At 43.2% G+C, this 18,162-nt stretch overlaps 1 protein-coding gene across 1 annotated transcript in view; it reads left to right on the plus strand.

Annotated features, from left to right (window-relative positions):
- Positions 1–18,162, plus strand: part of DNAH3 (dynein axonemal heavy chain 3) — a 205,329-nt gene that overhangs the window by 28,256 nt on the left and 158,911 nt on the right. The window contains exons 11-16 of the mRNA XM_025369846.1: positions 1,124–1,303; positions 3,037–3,173; positions 7,337–7,442; positions 7,631–7,809; positions 12,170–12,354; positions 14,242–14,365. Coding sequence (XP_025225631.1) covers positions 1,124–1,303; positions 3,037–3,173; positions 7,337–7,442; positions 7,631–7,809; positions 12,170–12,354; positions 14,242–14,365 — 911 coding nt within the window. The remainder of the gene's footprint in view (positions 1–1,123; positions 1,304–3,036; positions 3,174–7,336; positions 7,443–7,630; positions 7,810–12,169; positions 12,355–14,241; positions 14,366–18,162) is intronic.

The raw sequence follows: 18,162 nt of genomic DNA on the forward strand, positions 1-18,162 counted from the left end.
AATTGGAAATAGCTCTATGTCAATATTTCTGTTGTAGCAAGGTTGACATTTTGAGTGTCTAAAATAAACTGTATGCTCATTAGCAATTCCATTCGGGGTTATACAGATTACGATTAATACTTTCGGACTGAATCAATAAATTTTTATTGAGCACCTATTAGGTACTATACGCTGTCTCAGGTGTTTTGGAGGAGAGAGATGATCAAACATAGATCCTGCCCTCAACTTTAGAATAGAGAAGTTGAGATATACATATAAATTCCTACCTCAGAGAAAGAAAAAAATACTAGGCTGGGCCTGGTGTCTCATGCCTGTAATCCCAGCACTTTGGGAGGCTGAGGCAGGAGGCTCACTTGAGCTCAGCAATTTAAGACCAGCCTGGGCAACATAGTGAGACCTTGTCTCTAAGAAAACAAATAAATTTAAAAAAATAAATAAATAAATAACAGAGGAAGTAGAAACACACAAGTTCAGAAGTGGGAGGAGATTATATCCAGCTGAGAAACGGTGGCTTCCCAAAGGAAGAAATGTTTTAGCTGAATTTTGAAGGATGGGAAGGATCTAGAAATTGGGTGCAGGAATTACCAAGCCACATAAACAAAAGAGAATAAAGGCTTTGGGAAAGGGAGAGTGTGTGGAGTCAGGGTGGGCTAAGCTAAACCCAATACATATTTTATTTGTTTTTATTATTTTTTTGAGATGGAGTTTTGCTCTTGTTGCCCAGGCTGGAGTGTAATGGCGTGATCTCACTGCAACTTCTGCCTCCTGGTTTCAAGTGATTCTACTGCCTCAGCCTCTCAAGTAGCTGGGATTATAGGCACCCACCACCACGCCTGGCTAGTTTTTGTGTTTTTTAGTAGAGATGGGGTTTCACCATGTTGGCCAGACTGATCTTGAACTCCTGATCTCAGGTTATCCACCTGTCTCGGCCTTCCAAAGTGCTGGGATTACAGGTGTGAACCACGGTGCCCGGCCCCAGCCCATATTTTAAATATAAACAGTGTATGATGCCCTTCATTGCCTTTTCTGGTCCTCATGTAGTTCTGTGAATGTATAAAATTCACTCCCTTGATTTTGGAAGGCCCAGTTTTGTAACACTTGCCCTACCTTATGTCTCCTGAAGGATGGGAATGATTTTAAGGAGCCCTACCAAGAGATGAAGTTTTTCATACCTCAGCTAATCATGATCAAACTTGAAGTCAGTGAACCCATTATTGTCTTCAATCCATCTTTTGATGGCTGCTGGGAATTAATACGTGACTCTTTCCTGGAAATTATTAAGAACTCTAATGGGATCCCCAAGGTATAGTAGTCACTTAATCATTCATTTGCATGATTTATTCACTTAGTGAATAAAATGTATTGAAAGAGGTTGTACAAGTCAGGTCACTGTGATATTCAGTTAGGGAGCTTCACTTTGGAGATATATCCTGAGTATACCCGCTTGACCCCAGACAGATGATTTGGACCATCAAGAAATATTCACGCAGCCCAGAATTATGCTTCTAACAAGGGTATGAAGAGCTGCTTTGTAGGAGAATCGCTTGAACGCGGGAGGCAGAGGTTTCAGTGAGCCGAGAGGGCGCCACTGCACTCCAGCCTGGGCGACAGAGCGAGACTCCATCTCCAAAAAAAATAGAAAAAAGAAAAAAAAAAAAAGAGCTACTTTGTGAGAGAGGATAGTGTCCTCCATGATGTCAACTTCAATGAATCAGATAGGTCCCAAGCCATATCCCTGGGTTAATAATCCATCATGAATCAACTGTCATTAACTTGCCAAGAATTTTTTAAAATTTCCGTTTGAAGTTTCACTTGTCTGTGTGCATGTTGGTTTGTTGGTTTGTTATGTTTTAGCCACTGTAGGCTTCTAGAGAGAATAACCATTCCCTTCCTGGCCCAAGCCCTTTCCAGTTTGCTTTCCAGGGTAGAGTTACTAATTAAATTCCAGACACTTATTAACAAACTTTTATTGCTAGACAGGATCATGCACGTGGATGTAACTCCTTTTAGCTCCATCTTTTCCTGACTCCCTCTGATTGGTTGGTATGGCCAAAGGTCCACTGTCCAGTTCCATATAGGGAAGGGATCGGTGGGGTCTTGCTGGCTAGCTCCCTCATGCTCCCACCTTCTCACTCTCTCCATACATTATGTGTGCTTCACATGGGCCTTGCTTATGTGAAACGAGTGCCCAGGAGTTCAAGGTTGCAGTGCAAGGAGGCCCAAGCACTCTTCTCTTTGCAAATCACTACTTATAGGGTTCTAAATGCTCTATTAAAACTGGGTGTGTGGGAGGGGAAGAAACAGTGGGAAGCTCTCCTACGACCAGTATCCCTAGGAAGGAAATGGAAGAGAAGACCCTGTAATTTGGATGACTATGCATGGGAGACAGCTGAAATACATACCGCTTTAAACTCTCCTTCACTGCTGCTGCTGCTGATTGGCAATGTGTGCAAGCAGCTGTTCAAGACCAACCTGGACTTTTCATTAGAGAGGAAAACTGGATAGTAGGGGAGGAGGGGAGCACTACAATAATATTCATTGACTCACACAATATTTTTGGAGCACTTACTAAGTGCCAAACTTGTGCTAGGCCCTGGGGATATAACAGTGAAGAAGTCAAATATGATCCAGGCCTTCAGAGTATTGGTATTCCATGACACACCTAGAACATCTCGTTACACACTCATCTAATTGCAATTGTGATGAGTGCTAAGCAGGAAAAGTTCAGAAGGTGAGCCTGAAACAGGGAAACCAACATCCACTGGAGGGTGGTGGGGCAGGGAGTGGGAGCAAGGGGGACTCTCAAAGGGCAAGACACCTGAAAGGTCAGGGATTTGAAAGATGAGTAATCCAGGCAAGAAGGAAAGGAAAGAGAACAGAGGAGGAAACAGCAGGGTGATTCCAGCACTATCTAAGAGGAAATAGAGTAAACATGCAGCTGGCATCCCTGGAAATGAGTGGATTACAGGAGGCTTTGCATTTTGGTATCTCCTTTCTTAAGTCTCGCAACGTGTAAAAGTGGTGTTTACTCTTTAGGTGGAATCTGTCCTGTTCCCAGAGCTGAAAGGATATAATCTGATCCTTGGAACTGTTAATGCAGAAGAAAAACTTTTTTCTGATTTTTTGAGTCAAACTTTCCAGGTATTTCAGAAAAATCAAGTTGGCCCCCGCAAGTAAGTTGAGTTATAACTTTATTAGCTACATAGCTTTTTGGCATTGATTTGGCATTCTTAACTCTCATCCATAAGCTATTCCTGTTCCCACACACCTGAATACATACATAGTAAGAATAGCCAATACTTACATGAGCGTTACTATTTGTCCCCACTTTACAGATGAGAAAACTCTAACTGTCCCAGTGTTACATAGCAAATAGTTAGGGGAGCCAGGATTCAAATTCAGTTACAGGTCCACCTCCATTATCTGATAGTTGTGAAGCCAGATGGGTTTTGACACTTCAAAATTTCTGGGTTATATAAAAGTAACATAATGCATATATCATATATTATCCTGCAGTTTCTGTGAGGTCTGAGGCAACATGTTGATATTTCTGCAGGGAAACCTGTAAGTACTCACGTAAATAGCCTCATATCCGTTTAGGCCAACTTTTGCTACTAAGTGAATTTTGAGGCAACTTTCTGTTTTCAGAGCTTTTTGGATTTGGGGATTGAGAATCAGTTATCTGAACCCACAGGCCATGCCCTTTAATCATCACACCGTAAAACATCTCACAGTTGCACATGTGACCAGTCACTATGTATAGTCCATTCTCACGCTGCTAATGAAGACATGCTTGAGATTGAGTAATTTACAAAAGAAAGAGGCTTAATTGACTCACAATTCTACACGTCTGGGGTGGCCTCAGGAAACTTACAGTCATGGCAGAAGAGGAAGCAAACACGTCCTTCTTCTCATGGCAGCAGGAAGGGGAAGTGCTGAGCAAAAGGGGGAGGGAAAAGCCTCTTATAAACCATCAGATCTCGTGAGAACTCACTATCATGAGAACAGCATGAGGGTAACTGCCCTCATGATTAAATTACCTCCCACCGAGTCCTTCCCACAACACGTGGGAATTATGGGAACTACAATTCAAGATGAAATTTGGGTGAGGACACAACCAAACCGTATTACACTAGTTTAGGGTGATCCTGTAAGTAGCTTCCAAAGTGAGACACTTTACAGTTGAAAAGAGTGTTGTTAACTATTACCATGGGACAACAGGTGTAAACCTGGACTGTCCCAGGCAAACTAAGAGATATGGTCACGCCAACCCAGAGTTTTTGTACTGCAGCTCTATTGACATTTTTGACTGGAAAATTCTGTTGTGGGGGCTGTCCTGTGCGTGGTGGGCTGTTTAGCAGAATCCTTGTAGGAATTATGCATGCCAGCAGGAATCGCCTGGTTGTGACAGCCAAGAATGTCTTCAGGCATGGCCAGAAGTCTCCACCGGTTGGGAACAACTGCTAACCTAGTCAAAAAATCATGGCCTCATATTTGGAAGCCCTGCCGTTGTGAATTTGATTTGGGAGAGTCTATTTGAAACCTCTGTTTTCCCTATTCTTGGAATCTTAGACACACAGTTATTTTATTTTATTTTATTTTATTTTATTATTTTTTGAGATGACATCTCGCTGTCACCCAGGCTGGAGTACAGTGGCGTGATCTCAGCTCACTGCAACCTCCACCTCCTGGGTTCAGGCAGTTCTCCTGCCTCAGCCTCTCAAGTAGTTGGGACCACAGGCATGTGCCACCACGTCCAGCTAATATTTGTGTTTTTAGTAGACACGAGGTTTCACCATGTTGGCCAGGCTGGTTTCAAACTCCTGACCTCAAGTGATCCACTCACCTCAGCCTCCCAAAGTGCTGGGATTATAGATGTGAGCCACCATGCCTGGCCCGTTTTGTCTTTCTGGATCGACAGTTCCACGGGTTTCTCATTGCATCTCACTTTCAGAGTCTCTAAAGTGCTGGTCAACTCTCAGAAGCATGCCACTGAGTCCCACAAAGTTAATTCTGCTTACTCACTATCATCTTTATTTTAATTCAAACTTATTTTAAACCAGACCATTCCAAACACATCCTCCAATTTTGGGGAAACCTGTCCAGCCAGTTTTGTATCATTTGATAACAGGCAGAGAAAAATTTGATTTTATTTAATAGATTTTAGGTTAATTAGTCCAAGATTTTAATCTTAAGATTTAGGCGTAGAATTTTGGAGCTTGAAGAAGGGATAGGAATCACAGGCATCCCCTTTGTCTGTGGTTTTGCTTTCTGCAGTTACAGCTACCCGAGGTCAACTAAGGTTGGATAATATTAAGATATTTTGAGAGAAAGAGAGAAAGAGACCACATTCATATAACTTTTATTTTTACAGTATATTGTTGTGTGTTCTATTTATTATCAGTTATTGTTAATCTTTTGCTGTGCCTAATTTATAAATTAAACTTTATCATAAATACATATGTGCGTATAGGAAAAAACAGTATATAAAGAGTTCAGTACTATCTGTGGTTTCAGGCATTCACTGGGGGTCTTGGAACATATCCCCAAGGATAAGAAGGGACTATTGTAATATTTGTTGCATATTCACTGTATGTCAGACACAGCGTTAATTCATTTGTGTATACTTTATTACAGTTAAGCATTACAATAATCCTATGAGGTGTTAATGATCATTTCCACTTAAAATTAAAGACAGTGGGCCTGGCGTGGTGATGCATGCTTGTAATCCTAGCACTTTGGGAGGCCAAGGTGGGCAAATGACTTGAGGCTAGGAATTCAAGGGCAGCCTGGCCAACATGACAAAATTCTGTCTCTACTAAAAATACCAAAATTAGCTGGGTGTGGTGGCACATCCTGTAATCCCAGCTACTCCAAAGGCTGAGGCAGGAGAATCACTTGATTCTGCTCCTCCTGGGAGGAGGAGATTGCAGTGAGCTGAGATCACACCCCTGCACTCCAGCCTGGGTGACAGTGAGAGTCTGTCTCAAAAAAAAAATAAATAAAATAAAATTAAAGACACCTGTGATGGTCAATACTGAGTGTCAGCTTGATTGGATTGAGGGATACAAAGTATTAATCCTGCATATGTTTGTGTAGGTGTTGCCAGAAGAGAAAATGAGGAAGAAGCAAAAGCAGAAACCCCTGATAAACCCATCAGATCTCACGAGACTTATTCACTGTCACAAGAATAACACGGGAAAAACCAGCCCCATGATTCAATTACCTCCCCCTGGGTCCCTCCCACAGCACGTGGGAATTCTGGGAGACACAATTCAAGTTGAGATTTGGTGGAGACACAGGCAAACCATATCCTTCTGCCCCTGGCCCCTCCAAATCTCATGTCCTCACATTTCAAAACCAACCATGCCTTCCCATTAGTCCCCCAAATTCTCAACTAATTTCAGCACCAACCCAAAAGTCCACAGTCCAAAGCCTCATCTGAGACAAGGCAAGTCCCTTCTGCCTATGAGCCTGTAAAATCAAAAGCAAGCTAGTTACTTCCTAGATACAACGGGGGTACAGGTATTAGGTAAATTCAGTCATTCCAAATGGGAGAAATTGGCCCAAACAGAGGGCTACAGATCCAAAATCCAGTGGGGCAGTCAAACTTTAATGCTCCAAAATAATCTCCTTTGACTCCAGGTCAAAGAAATGGGTTCCCATGGTCTTGGGCAGAATGGGAAAATGTGGTTGGTTTTGAAATGTGAGGACATGGGATTGGGAGGGGCCGGGGCAGAATGATATGGTTTGGCTGTGTCCCCTCCAAATCTCAACTTCAATTCTATCTCCCAGAATTACCACGTGTTGTGGGAAAGACGCAGGGGGAGGTCATTGAACCATGGGGACCGTTTTGTCCCGTGCTAGTCTCATGATAGTGAATAAATCTCACGAGATCTGATGGGTTTATCAGGGGTTTCCACCTTTGCTTCTTCCTCATTTTCTCTTGCCATTGCCACGTAAGAAGTGCCTTTTGCCTCCCGCCATGATTCTGAGGCCTCCCCAGCCATGTGGGACTGTAAGTCCAATTAAACCTCTTTTTCTTCCCAGTCTCGGGTATATCTTTATCAGCAGTGTGAAAATGGACTAATACAACACTGATCCTGGAAACAGTGAAATATCTTGTCTAAGTTTATACTGCTAGGAAGTGGTGAAATTGAAATTCAGAGCCAAAATTCTGAGTTCTGTAATGCAACTTTTTGCCACATTGTAGTTCTCTTTCCTGAATTGGGCTAAATTTTTAAAAATGCTACTGTGTCTTCATTTGCCACTCTGACTCATCTGATTTGATTGACTTGTATTTGTGTGTTTGATTTCACACTCTTCAATATGGAAGATATTTAAATGTCTACAAAATGTATGATGACTTACTGGATAACACAGCAGAACAAAACATCGCTGCGTTCCTGAAAGAAAATCACGACATTGATGATTTTGTGATGGTAGGAAATGTCACTTGAAATTTTATACCTTGGCGACATGTGTTGAAGACAATCCAATGAGCAGTTAGTGTCTCTTTGGTGCATAGACCGTGCTCAGCATTGGACTAGGGTGGGCCAGGGGTGAGGCTGGGGGCAAATGGGAGAGGCTCAAGGGCAAATCAAGCTACTGAATGTGCTCCTTTCTGCAGAAGATCAATGCCATAAAGAAACGGAGAAATGAAATTGCATCCATGCACATCACCGTGCCTTTAGCCATGTTCTGCCTTGACGCTACGGCCCTAAATTACGATCTCTGTGAGCGAGCTCAAAATCTTAAAGAACATCTGATTCAATTCCAAGTGGATGTAAACCGAGACACCAATACCAGGTATTGTAATTCTGTGCAGACAAATAGCAATGGTATTTGGCACCAACTGGAGATGAAAAAGTGATCAGAACTTGCACCTTCCAGCAATGAACAGATTATTTTCTAGTTCAAGTTTTTTCTGCCCCTAGGTAAGGGTAGTGAGGAATTCAGGTTCAGGCTAGGAGGTGAACAGTTAAGAGAAAGTGACATGGGGGTTGGAGTAGGCGGATGGAGGGCATTTGTTAGCAGTTCGTCTCTGATCCTGAAGCTTTTGCCTTCTTGCAGGCAAATTCAGGAGAATGCAGACTGCTTCCTGGGCTTGTCTGTCTGACTTGTCTCACTGTCCATCTAGCACATATTTTAAAACACACAGTGCTTACAGACACATTTTCCTTAGAATCACTCCTAGGCAGAATTCTGCTGTATAGGTCTGGAAATTCTGTTGTTCAATCTTTTTCTTTTTTGAAATGGAGTTTCACTCTGTCTGGAGTGCAGTGGCCTGATCATAGCTCACTGTAGCCTCGAACTTCTGGGCTCAGGCAATCCTCTTGCCTCAGCCTCCTGAGTAGCTAGGACTATAGGCATCCACCATCGTGGCTGGCTAATTTTTTAATTGTTTTCAGAGACAGGGTCTCGCTATGTTGTCCAAGCCGGATTGTAGTGGCTATTCACGGGTACAGTCACAGTGCACTGTAGCCTCAAATTCCTAGACTCAAGCGATCCTCCTGCCTCTATTTGCATATCATTTTTTTTTTCGTTTTTTTAGAAACATGGTCTTGTTCTGTCCCCTAGGCTGGAGTGCTGTAGTGTCATGATCATAGCTCACAGCAGCCTCGACCTCCTGGGCGCAAGTGATCCTCCTGCCTCAGCCTCCTAAGTCTCTTGGGACTACAGGTGTGAGCCACCATGTTTGGTTCGATTGTTCAATCTTAAACTCTATATTATGCCTTTATTTTACTGATAACTATGTGTTAGACTAGATGTTTTTGGTCGTAATGGATAGAAGCTCAAACAGACTAGCTTGGTTTAAAAAGAGAATTTGCGGCTCACACGTTGAAAAGTTTAGGGTTTCTAGCTTCAGGCCCTCCACACTGCAATTAGGACGCAATTCCCCTGTGTCTGCTTGGCTTTCCTCCACGTTGGCTCCATTCTCTAACAGGTTCTCTCCAGTTTATGGACTTCTGCAGCTCCAGGCTTCCATCCTCCCAGGTTCCTATCCAGAGGAGGCAAAAAGTTTCTTTTTCCGTCATCCTTGGAAAAGTCCTGGCCCATTGAGGTTGGCCTGACTTGGGTCATTTGTACAGCATGGAATCAAATGCTGGCCAAGAGGATGGCTTAGATCTGGCTGGTGTTCCCATCCCTGGGGTGGGATCAATCCCACCCAAACCACATGAACTGAAAGGAGTGGGGGTTCCTGAGAAGACATAGGTGTTGTTACAGAAAGAGGTAATGGATGCTTGGCTGAGACGACCACTGCCTTCTACTGTGTCTCTATCTGGAGGTTAGAAAATGGTTATTCCATGTTATCCTAGCTGTCTTCCTCAAAGCACTTTAAACTATAGACTAAAATGATTTAGTGGCCAGGTGCCATGGCTCACATCTATAGTCCCAACATGAGATTAGGTTTACTTTGGGAGGTGGAGGCAGGAGGATGGCTCGAGCCCAGGAGTTTGAGACCCGCCTGGGCAACATGGGAAGATGCCGTCCATACAAAAATAAAAATTAAAAAATTAGCCAGGCATGGTGGCATGTGCCTGTGGTCCCAGCTACTCAAGAGGCTGAGGCGGGAGGATCACTTGAGCCCCTGAAGTGGAGGCTGCAATGAGCGATGTTCACACCACTGCGCTCCAGCCTGTGCATCAGAGTGAGACTCTGTCTCAAAAAAATAAATAAATAAATAAATAAGAGGAGAGATATGCAAGTTGAGGCAGGAGGATCACTTGAGTTCAGGAGTTCAAGGCTGCAGTGAGTTATGACTGAGCCGCTGCACTCCAGCCTGAGCCACAGAGCAAGACCCTACCTCAAAATAAACAAATATAAAATAAAATGATTTAGTAATAATCACCACTATTAATATTATATACTATATTATTCATATATGTATAATTTTAGCATTTTATAGTACTTTAAGTTTTACAAAATACATATCAGAAAATCATCAGCAAATTAATCATAATACTAATGGCATCCTCCCAGCACATTGGATAGTCTAGGCACGAATAAGTACTCTGCAAAGAATAGATCTGTTCAAGAACTCACGACAACCCTAAGAAGTTGTTCATTATTTTCTCCATCGTGTTGATGACGACACTGAGACTCTGACAGGTTAGGCAGTGGCATATCTGGGAATTAACTGAGTTCATTTTGACCTCGAAGTCCATGTGCAAGCAGCTTTCTCACTCATTGATGAAGAGGTCTGATTCCTGGTTTTGGAGCCAGAATAGCTAGTTTTGAATCCAAGACCTTCTATTTATGAGCTGTGCAACCCCAGCCTCGCCTCTTGGATCTTCAGTTTCTTTTCTTCTTTCTTTCTTCTCTTTTTTTTTTGAGACTGAGTCTCACTCTGTTGTTCAGGCTGGAGTGCAGTAGCGTTATGTTGGCTTACTGCAACCTCCGCCTCCCAGGTTCAAGCGATCATCAGCCTCAGCCTCCTGAGTAGCTGGGACTACAGGCGCATACCACCACACTGGCTAATTTTTTGTATTTTTAGTAGAGACGAGGTTTCATCATGTTGGCCAGCCTAGTCTCAAACTCCTGACCTCAGGTGATCTGCCCACCTTGGCCTCCCAAAGTGCTAAGATTACAGGTGTGAGCCACCGCGCCCAGCCTGGATCTTCAGTTGCTTTGCTTATAGGATATGGGTTTGGGATTGGGATGAGGATAGCAAAAGGTTTTCAACCTTCACACTACTTGGACACTCTTTTAAAAGTTGAGACAGGGTCTTACTCTGTTGCCCAGACTGGAGTGCAGTGGCATGATCAAAGCTTACTGCAGCCTCGACCTGGCCTCAAGCCATCCTCCTGCCTCAGCCCCCGAAGTAGCTGGGACTACAGACGCACACCACTACACCTGGCTAATTTTTGCATTTTTTTGTAGTGATGGAGTTTTGCCATGTTGCCCAGGCTGGTCTCAAACTCCTGGGCTCAAGCGATCCTCCAACTTCAGCTTCCCAAACTGCTGGGATTACCGGCATGAGCCACTATACCCGGCCTACTTGGAGACGTTCTTGGGAAAGTTTGAGCCATAGATTTTTTTCCCTTAAGCAATCATCCATTTGTTCCTGTCAAATCAAAGCAACATGGTGCCTTAGTCGATCAGTGTATTCATCCGTATCTAAATAAATTTATAATATCCTTAGGTCTTTTTAATATAAGTGAAAATAGGAGCCTCATTCTGAACCCAGGGATATCTAAGAATGCAGACACCCCAGGTTAGCAGCTGAACTCCAGGTTGGTTGCTGACTTCTCAAGTTTCTGTCTGCCTTAAAAATAACATCAACAGGGCTGGCACCGGTGGCTCATGCCTGTAATCCCAGCACTTTGGGAGACTGAGGCAGGTGGATCATGAGGTCAGGAGTTCAAGACCAGCCTGGTCAAGATGGTGAAAACCCGTCTTTACTAAAAATACAAAAATTAGCCAGGTGTGGTGGTGGTGTTGGGGGGATACCTATAATCCCAGCTACTAGGGAGGCTGAGGCAGAGAATTCCTTGAACCCGGGAGGCAGAGGTTGCGGTAAGCTGAGATCATGCCATTGCACTCCAGCCTGGGTGACAGAGCAAGACTCTGTCTCAAAAAAAAAAAGGTTAAAAATTAATTTAGTGCTCTATTTCAACACAAAATGTGAGGGATTGCTGTTGGTGGTGGTGGTGGTGTTTTGGTCTAAATCTAGGTTCTGTGTATGAAAGGTGGTATGGTGTATTTGTTAAGAGTATGAGCTTTGGAGTCAATTAACCCAGGTTCAGATCTTGGCTCTCACATCTGCGTACCATGTTGCTTTCAATAATGTTACTCAGAGTCACTTTCTTCCATTCCGAAGTGTAGATAATAGTAGTATCTACCTCTTAGAATTGTTGTGAGGATTAAATGAGTTAATATATGGAAATGATTAGAATGGGGCATGGCACTTCATAATGGCTTAATACAGAACAGATATTATTATCATTACGATTGTTATTATTCCTGGAGTTTAGTGTGCATGTGAATATTATCTATCAAGGATTTGCAGGCAGGGAAAAAGATAAAAAAAAAAAAATTGTTCTTTTTTCCAAGTAGGAATTATATCTTTTGAGCATGGAGTCTTACAAGAAAGTCATTTTAGATGGTGATGATGGTGATGATGATGATGATGACAATGATGACAATGGCTATTTCTTTTCTGTAGCATTTGTAATCAGTACAGCCACATTGCAGACAAAGTCAGTGAGGTTCCTGCCAACACTAAGGAGCTGGTATTCCTCATTGAATTCCTAAAGAAATCCAGTGATGTCACTGTGTTCAAACTCAGGAGGCAACTTAGAGATGCAAGTGAACGGCTGGAGTTCCTGATGGACTATGCAGACCTGCCACGTAAGTCCAATGCCATGTGTGTATATCGAAATGCATACCTATATGTATATTTTATATTTGTGTACATAACATTTCAAGTAGTCCATGTGTATTTATATATTTGGGGGTAAAGTGTTGAGCAAAAGGATAGTTATATGAATTCTACCACTAAGTATCAGGAGAGCTGCCTTTCAAGTGTCCTCATATGTTAGAGGCACTAATTTTATACTCACATCCACAATAATTTGAATCACACAAAAGGAATCTGGTTAGACACAAAGGAGACATAGATAGATACTTGACCTCCAGTTCTTTTTTTTTTTTTTTTTTTTTTTTCAGTCTCACTCTGTCGCCAGATTGGAGTTCAGTGGCGTGATCTCAGCTCACTGCAACTTCTGCCTCACGGGTTCAAGCAATTCTCCTGCCTCAGCCTCCAGAGTAGCTGGGACTACAGGTGCACGCCACCATGCCCAGCTAATTTTTGTATTTTTAGTAGAGATGGGGTTTCACTATGTTGGCCAGGATGGTCTCGATCTCTTGACCTCGTGATCCGCCCACCTCAGCCTCCCAAAGTTCTGGGATTACAGGCACGAGCCACAGTGCCTGGCCGACCTGCAGTTCTTAGATCCCTGTCTTGGCATCTGTGTCTGGTATTCCTGGAAAAGTCACTTCCAAATGCAGAATCATTTTTTTTAAGTGAGTAGATTTTACTCATCTGTAATCTTTTTTTTTTTTTTTGAGACAGGATCTTGCTCTGTCACCTAGGCTGTAGTGCAGTGCCACCACCTCGGCTCACTGCAACCTATGCCTCTTGGGTTCCATCAATTCTCATGCCTCAGCCTCCTGAGTAGTTGGGATTACAGGCATGTGCCACCATGCCCAACTAATTTTTTTATTTTTAGTAGAGACAGGGTTTTTCCATGTTGGCCAGGCTGGTCTTGAACTCCAGGTCTCAAGTGATCTGCCTGCCTGGACTTCCCAACATGCTGGGATTATAGGCATGAGCCACAGCCCCTGGCTACCCATCTGTAATCTTCATCAATCCCACTTTTGAAGAGGCTGAGGCACTTTCCTTCATGCTCCTGCATACTATAAAAGGAAATAAATAATCAGGGCTCCTTGAAAGCTTGTTGGGCCAAGTTAGAGTTTTGAAGTGAGAAGTAGATTCTGAAGGAAAAGTTGATAAGCTCTCAACAAGCCATTTTCTATCTGAAAATACCTGTGAATTACTTGGTGTTCACAATGTATGGATGTCAGGGGGAGGTTGACGGGAGGGAGAGGTGGGGACTGGGAGTGAAAAGTGGTTCCCTAACCATCCACTTGCATGTTCATGAACTATGCCCTCAACCCCTGGATACACTGTGGTCTCTCACTGTGGACTCTGCCTCCCGCAATCACAAAGGAAACCCAACGTGGACATTTTAATTGACGACAGTCATAAAATGGGTGGGGGGGCATTTGACTTTGATACCATGACTGCCATTTAACCAAAAGGGAAACCGACATGCAGATGAAGTGAAATAGTTTGAATTGTGGAACCAGAGCATCATCCTGGATTTCTGACTTGACTCAGACCTAGCCTAGGAAGGCAGTCAAGCAGAGAGGTTAGAACGTAGGCTTTGGAATTAGTTGGACCTGGATTTGAATTCCTCTCTGCTGCCTTCTAGCAGTGTAACCTTGACCAGTACGCTCAATGGCTGTGTTTGCCATCTGTGCAAACGAGGATGATAATATCATCTACCTTCTAGCTTGGCCAAATGTCGACAAATGTCGCTGTCACTCATCCATGTATTCATTGCCACCCCCACACCACTCCTGATGACCTCTTGTTCTGCCTAATTAATTCACCACATGCTGACCCGACCTATGCTAAACTGTGTCCTCGAGCAGACAGTGTGTGTTTTGCAGATGAGGACATCAAATTGAACAGCACTCTGTTCCTCTGGCCAGACCAGATTGAAGATATCTTTGAAAACAGCCGGAACTTGCTCCTTCACAAGAGGGATCAGGCAGAAATGGATCTGATTAAAAGGTACCGGGAGAGTCTGGGATTGTTTTGGAAATGAGGCCTGACTTCTTCACCCATGCCGCAGGTTCCTGGTTCTGTCTAAACCATCCCCCACCCCACTCCACAGCAATGTGTGGGCGAAGTCTGAAAACAATTGGTGGAGAAGGAATTTCCTTTGGTTTCCCACTGAGGGATGTTTTCTATAAGACTGCTTCACTGTAGTAACCTCTCCTAATGTCTTCCCTTCCTGCCTCGAATAATTGCATTCTGGCGGTGTAGAGAGAAAAAGGCGAAACTAGTGGCATGTTATAATGGCCTCCCCAGTAATAACAGTGAAGTTGTCAGCCTTGCATTGGAGACCACAGATCTGTAGGATATCAAGACAGAGATAATAAAGGCTTGGCAGGGGGGCTGAGAAATTGCCTATTTTGCAGCTGGACTTGTTCAGAGCTAATGTGGCTGTAATCACTTACTCATTCATTATTTGTCAATTCAGTTGGTATTTATTGCGGATTTTCATGACGTGCTATGCTGTATTCTAGACATATATGTGTGTTTGGCTGCTAAATAAAGATTTTAATCCAGTGACATAGAAAATATAGATATACTGACAAATCCAATAATGTCAAGGGAAGCAGGCCAAGTGCCATGCACATGGTTTTACAAACACACACACACACACACACACACACACACACACCCATTCCAGGTTCACATTTGGATTATGACCTGCAGATTCATATCAATTACCCTGTCCCCTTCACATAAGAAACTCCCACTCCCAACTTGAGCTGCCTAATTCCTGCAAATACTTTCAAGATAAAAGCAGGGATTTCTACACCGAATGGGAGAGTTTGGGCTGAAGGGTCAACCTGTGTAGTTGCTACCTGGAAAATATGGCCTAAGTGTGCTCCCCAGGGAGTGCAAAAAATGTGTGTGTGTGCGCATGTATATGTGTGTTTGTGAGTGTATGTGTGTATTTTCCTCCCTCCACCTGAATGGATACTGGCCCTGGAGCCTAGAATTTAGCCTGATGGAAGAAATTGATTTCTTTTTAAATTAATAGACTATGCTTTAGAGCAGTTTTATATTCACAGCAAAATTCAGCAGAAAGTACAAAGAATTCCCATATATGTCCCAGCTCCCCCACCCTGCCCCCCAGACCCCCAAACACACCCTCTATACCCTCTTCTGTGGAACCGATTTTTTTTTTTCTATAGATTTTTGAGGAACAAGTGGTATTTGGTTACATGAGTAAGTTCTTTAATGGTGATTTCTGAAATTTTGGTGCACCCATCACCCAGTCAGTATACACTGAACCCAATTTGTAGTCTTTTATCCCTCACCCCCTTCCCACCCTTTCCCCGGAGTCCCCAAAGTCCATTGTATCATTCTTATGCCTTTGTATCCTCATAGTTTAGCTCTCACTTATGAGTCAGAACATACGATGTTTGGTTTTCCATTCCTGAGTTACTTCACTTAGAATAATAGTTTCTTGGCCGGGCACAGTAGCTCATACCTGTAATCCCAGCACTTTGGGAGGCCAAGGTGGGCGGATCATGAGGTCAAGAGATCGAGACCATCCTGGCCAACATGGTGAAACCCCGTGTCTACTAAAAGTACACAAATTAGCTGGGTGTGGTGATGCGTGCCTGTAGTCCCAGCTACTCGAGAGGCTGAGGCAGGAGAATCGCTTGAACCCGGGAGGCAGAGGTTGCAGTGAGCCAAGATGGCGCCACCACACTCCAGCCTGGCAACAGAGCGAGACTCCATCTCAAAAAATAAAATAAAATAAAATAAAATAAAATAAAATAAAATAAAATAAAGTCTCCAGTCCCATCCAGATTGCTGCAAATGCCGTTAATTCATTCTTTTTATGGCTGAGTAGTATTCCACCGTATATATCTACCACTTTTTTTTATGTCCAACCAGAAAGTAAAATCATGTTTCCCCAGCAATTTCTTTATTTGCTTTTTAATATATTTTAACTTTTATTTTAGGTTCAGGAGTACATGTGCAGGTTTGTTATATAGGTAAACTTACGACTTGGGTGGCAAAATCATTTTTTTGTTGGATAAGTGAACAGAAGCAAATTCCTTCATCTTTTTGAGCCTCTGTGCCCCTCATTGGGAGAACAGGATAGAATCAGATCCTATCTTATGGTGCTGAAGGATGAAATGAGATGATCTGAGATTGTGCTTAGGTGGTAACCAGTATGTGGTAGGAATCCCAAAGCTGTCCGCTTCCTTCTCCCTTTGAACAGTGACCTCTGTGGGGGAGAAAAATGCTTCTCAACTTCCAACCCATCGACTTCGAATGTGTGATTTTAGAATATTACCGCAAGACCAATTAGAGACGGTAAATGCTGTTGAAGTTAGGAGGAGTGAGGGGTGGCTCTGTGAGGAATGGGAACGATTGTCATTTATGACGAGAGAAGGAGAGTGTCCTTTTATCCTTCTGAGGGGCGACTCTCAGCTTGATCTATCTCATCCACCGGTTCCCCAGCTCTTAACAGCAGAGGCCAGCAGAGGGCAGCTCTAGAAGAGGCTCAGCAGGGCAGCCCTGGGCTTAGCCCTCTCTTCGGTGAACCTTTAAATCCTTATGTTCATCATTTTGCATTAATCCTGAGAATAGCCTGTGAGATGGATTAAGCTATATTCATGCATCCATCCATCTCGTGAGAAAACAATCTTGCTTCCTCTGCAAGAAACCTGGCTTTATTTTCCCAGCCCACATTAATGATTTTGGGGTTCCATGCCGATTATTCTCCATTCGCTGTCCCGACCCCACCCTCTGGCTCTGCACCTGGAAGGTGATGCCCAATCTGCAGTGTTGGATTCTCTTCTCTGTTGGATCCAGACTAGGCCCTGTCAATGGAGCCCTGCAGGAGGTTGGAGAGTAGCTATCGGGCTTTTCCTCCTCTCCCTCCCTGCCTGGCTCAGAGGCAGTACCTGCATCCCTCTGATGTCAATGCCTCCTCCTCCATGGTTCCAGTTTTCCATTGTCCCCAGCCTGGGGGTCCTAATGGCTTCCCTCTGATGCTAGTCTCTGGGTGCCTCACTGTCTGCTATTTGTTCCTTTAATCCTATCCATATCTCATCCCTGCAAGTAACCCTTAAAGTGTCTTTCTTTGAACATGGGAATGAATTCTATTTCCTGCTAGAATCCTCCCCGTATGCTCTAAATGGTCCCACAAATGCAACTCTTATTTAATCTAACTTCCTGAGCGCCTACTATTTGCTAATGATTGTATTATTCTATGGACTATAATATATTGGAATTTATTTATATGAAATATGTATGGAATTTACATATCTACACACACATACGCACAGCTAGTCACTGACTTACGATGGTTCAACTTACGATTCTTTGACTTTCTGATGGTGTGAAAGTGATGTTTTGAGTATCCATACAACCATTCCGTTTTTCACTTTCAGTACAGTATATAGTAAGTTACATGGGATAGTCAACATTTTATTATAAAACAGGCTTTGTCTTAGATGATAACTGTGGACTAATGTGAGTGTTCTGAGCACATTTAAGGTAGGCTAGGCTAAGCTATGATGTTCAGTAGGTTAGGTGTATTACATGAATTTTCAATTTCCAGTATTTTCAAATTACAATAGGTTTATAGGGATGTAACCCCATTGTAAGTAAAGGAGCATTTGTTTGTATGTGTGTGTGTTCCAGGGACATGAAAGTCCTTTGGAAACTATAAGGTACTTAGCAATTATAAGAAATTAGAAACAATAGGCTGGGCGCAGTAGCTCACGCCTGTAATCCCAGCACTTTGGGAGGCCGAGGCGGGCGGATCACAA

Source organism: Theropithecus gelada, chromosome 20 (genome assembly GCF_003255815.1).
Source record: "Theropithecus gelada isolate Dixy chromosome 20, Tgel_1.0, whole genome shotgun sequence".
NCBI classification, from domain to species: Eukaryota; Metazoa; Chordata; class Mammalia; order Primates; family Cercopithecidae; genus Theropithecus; species Theropithecus gelada.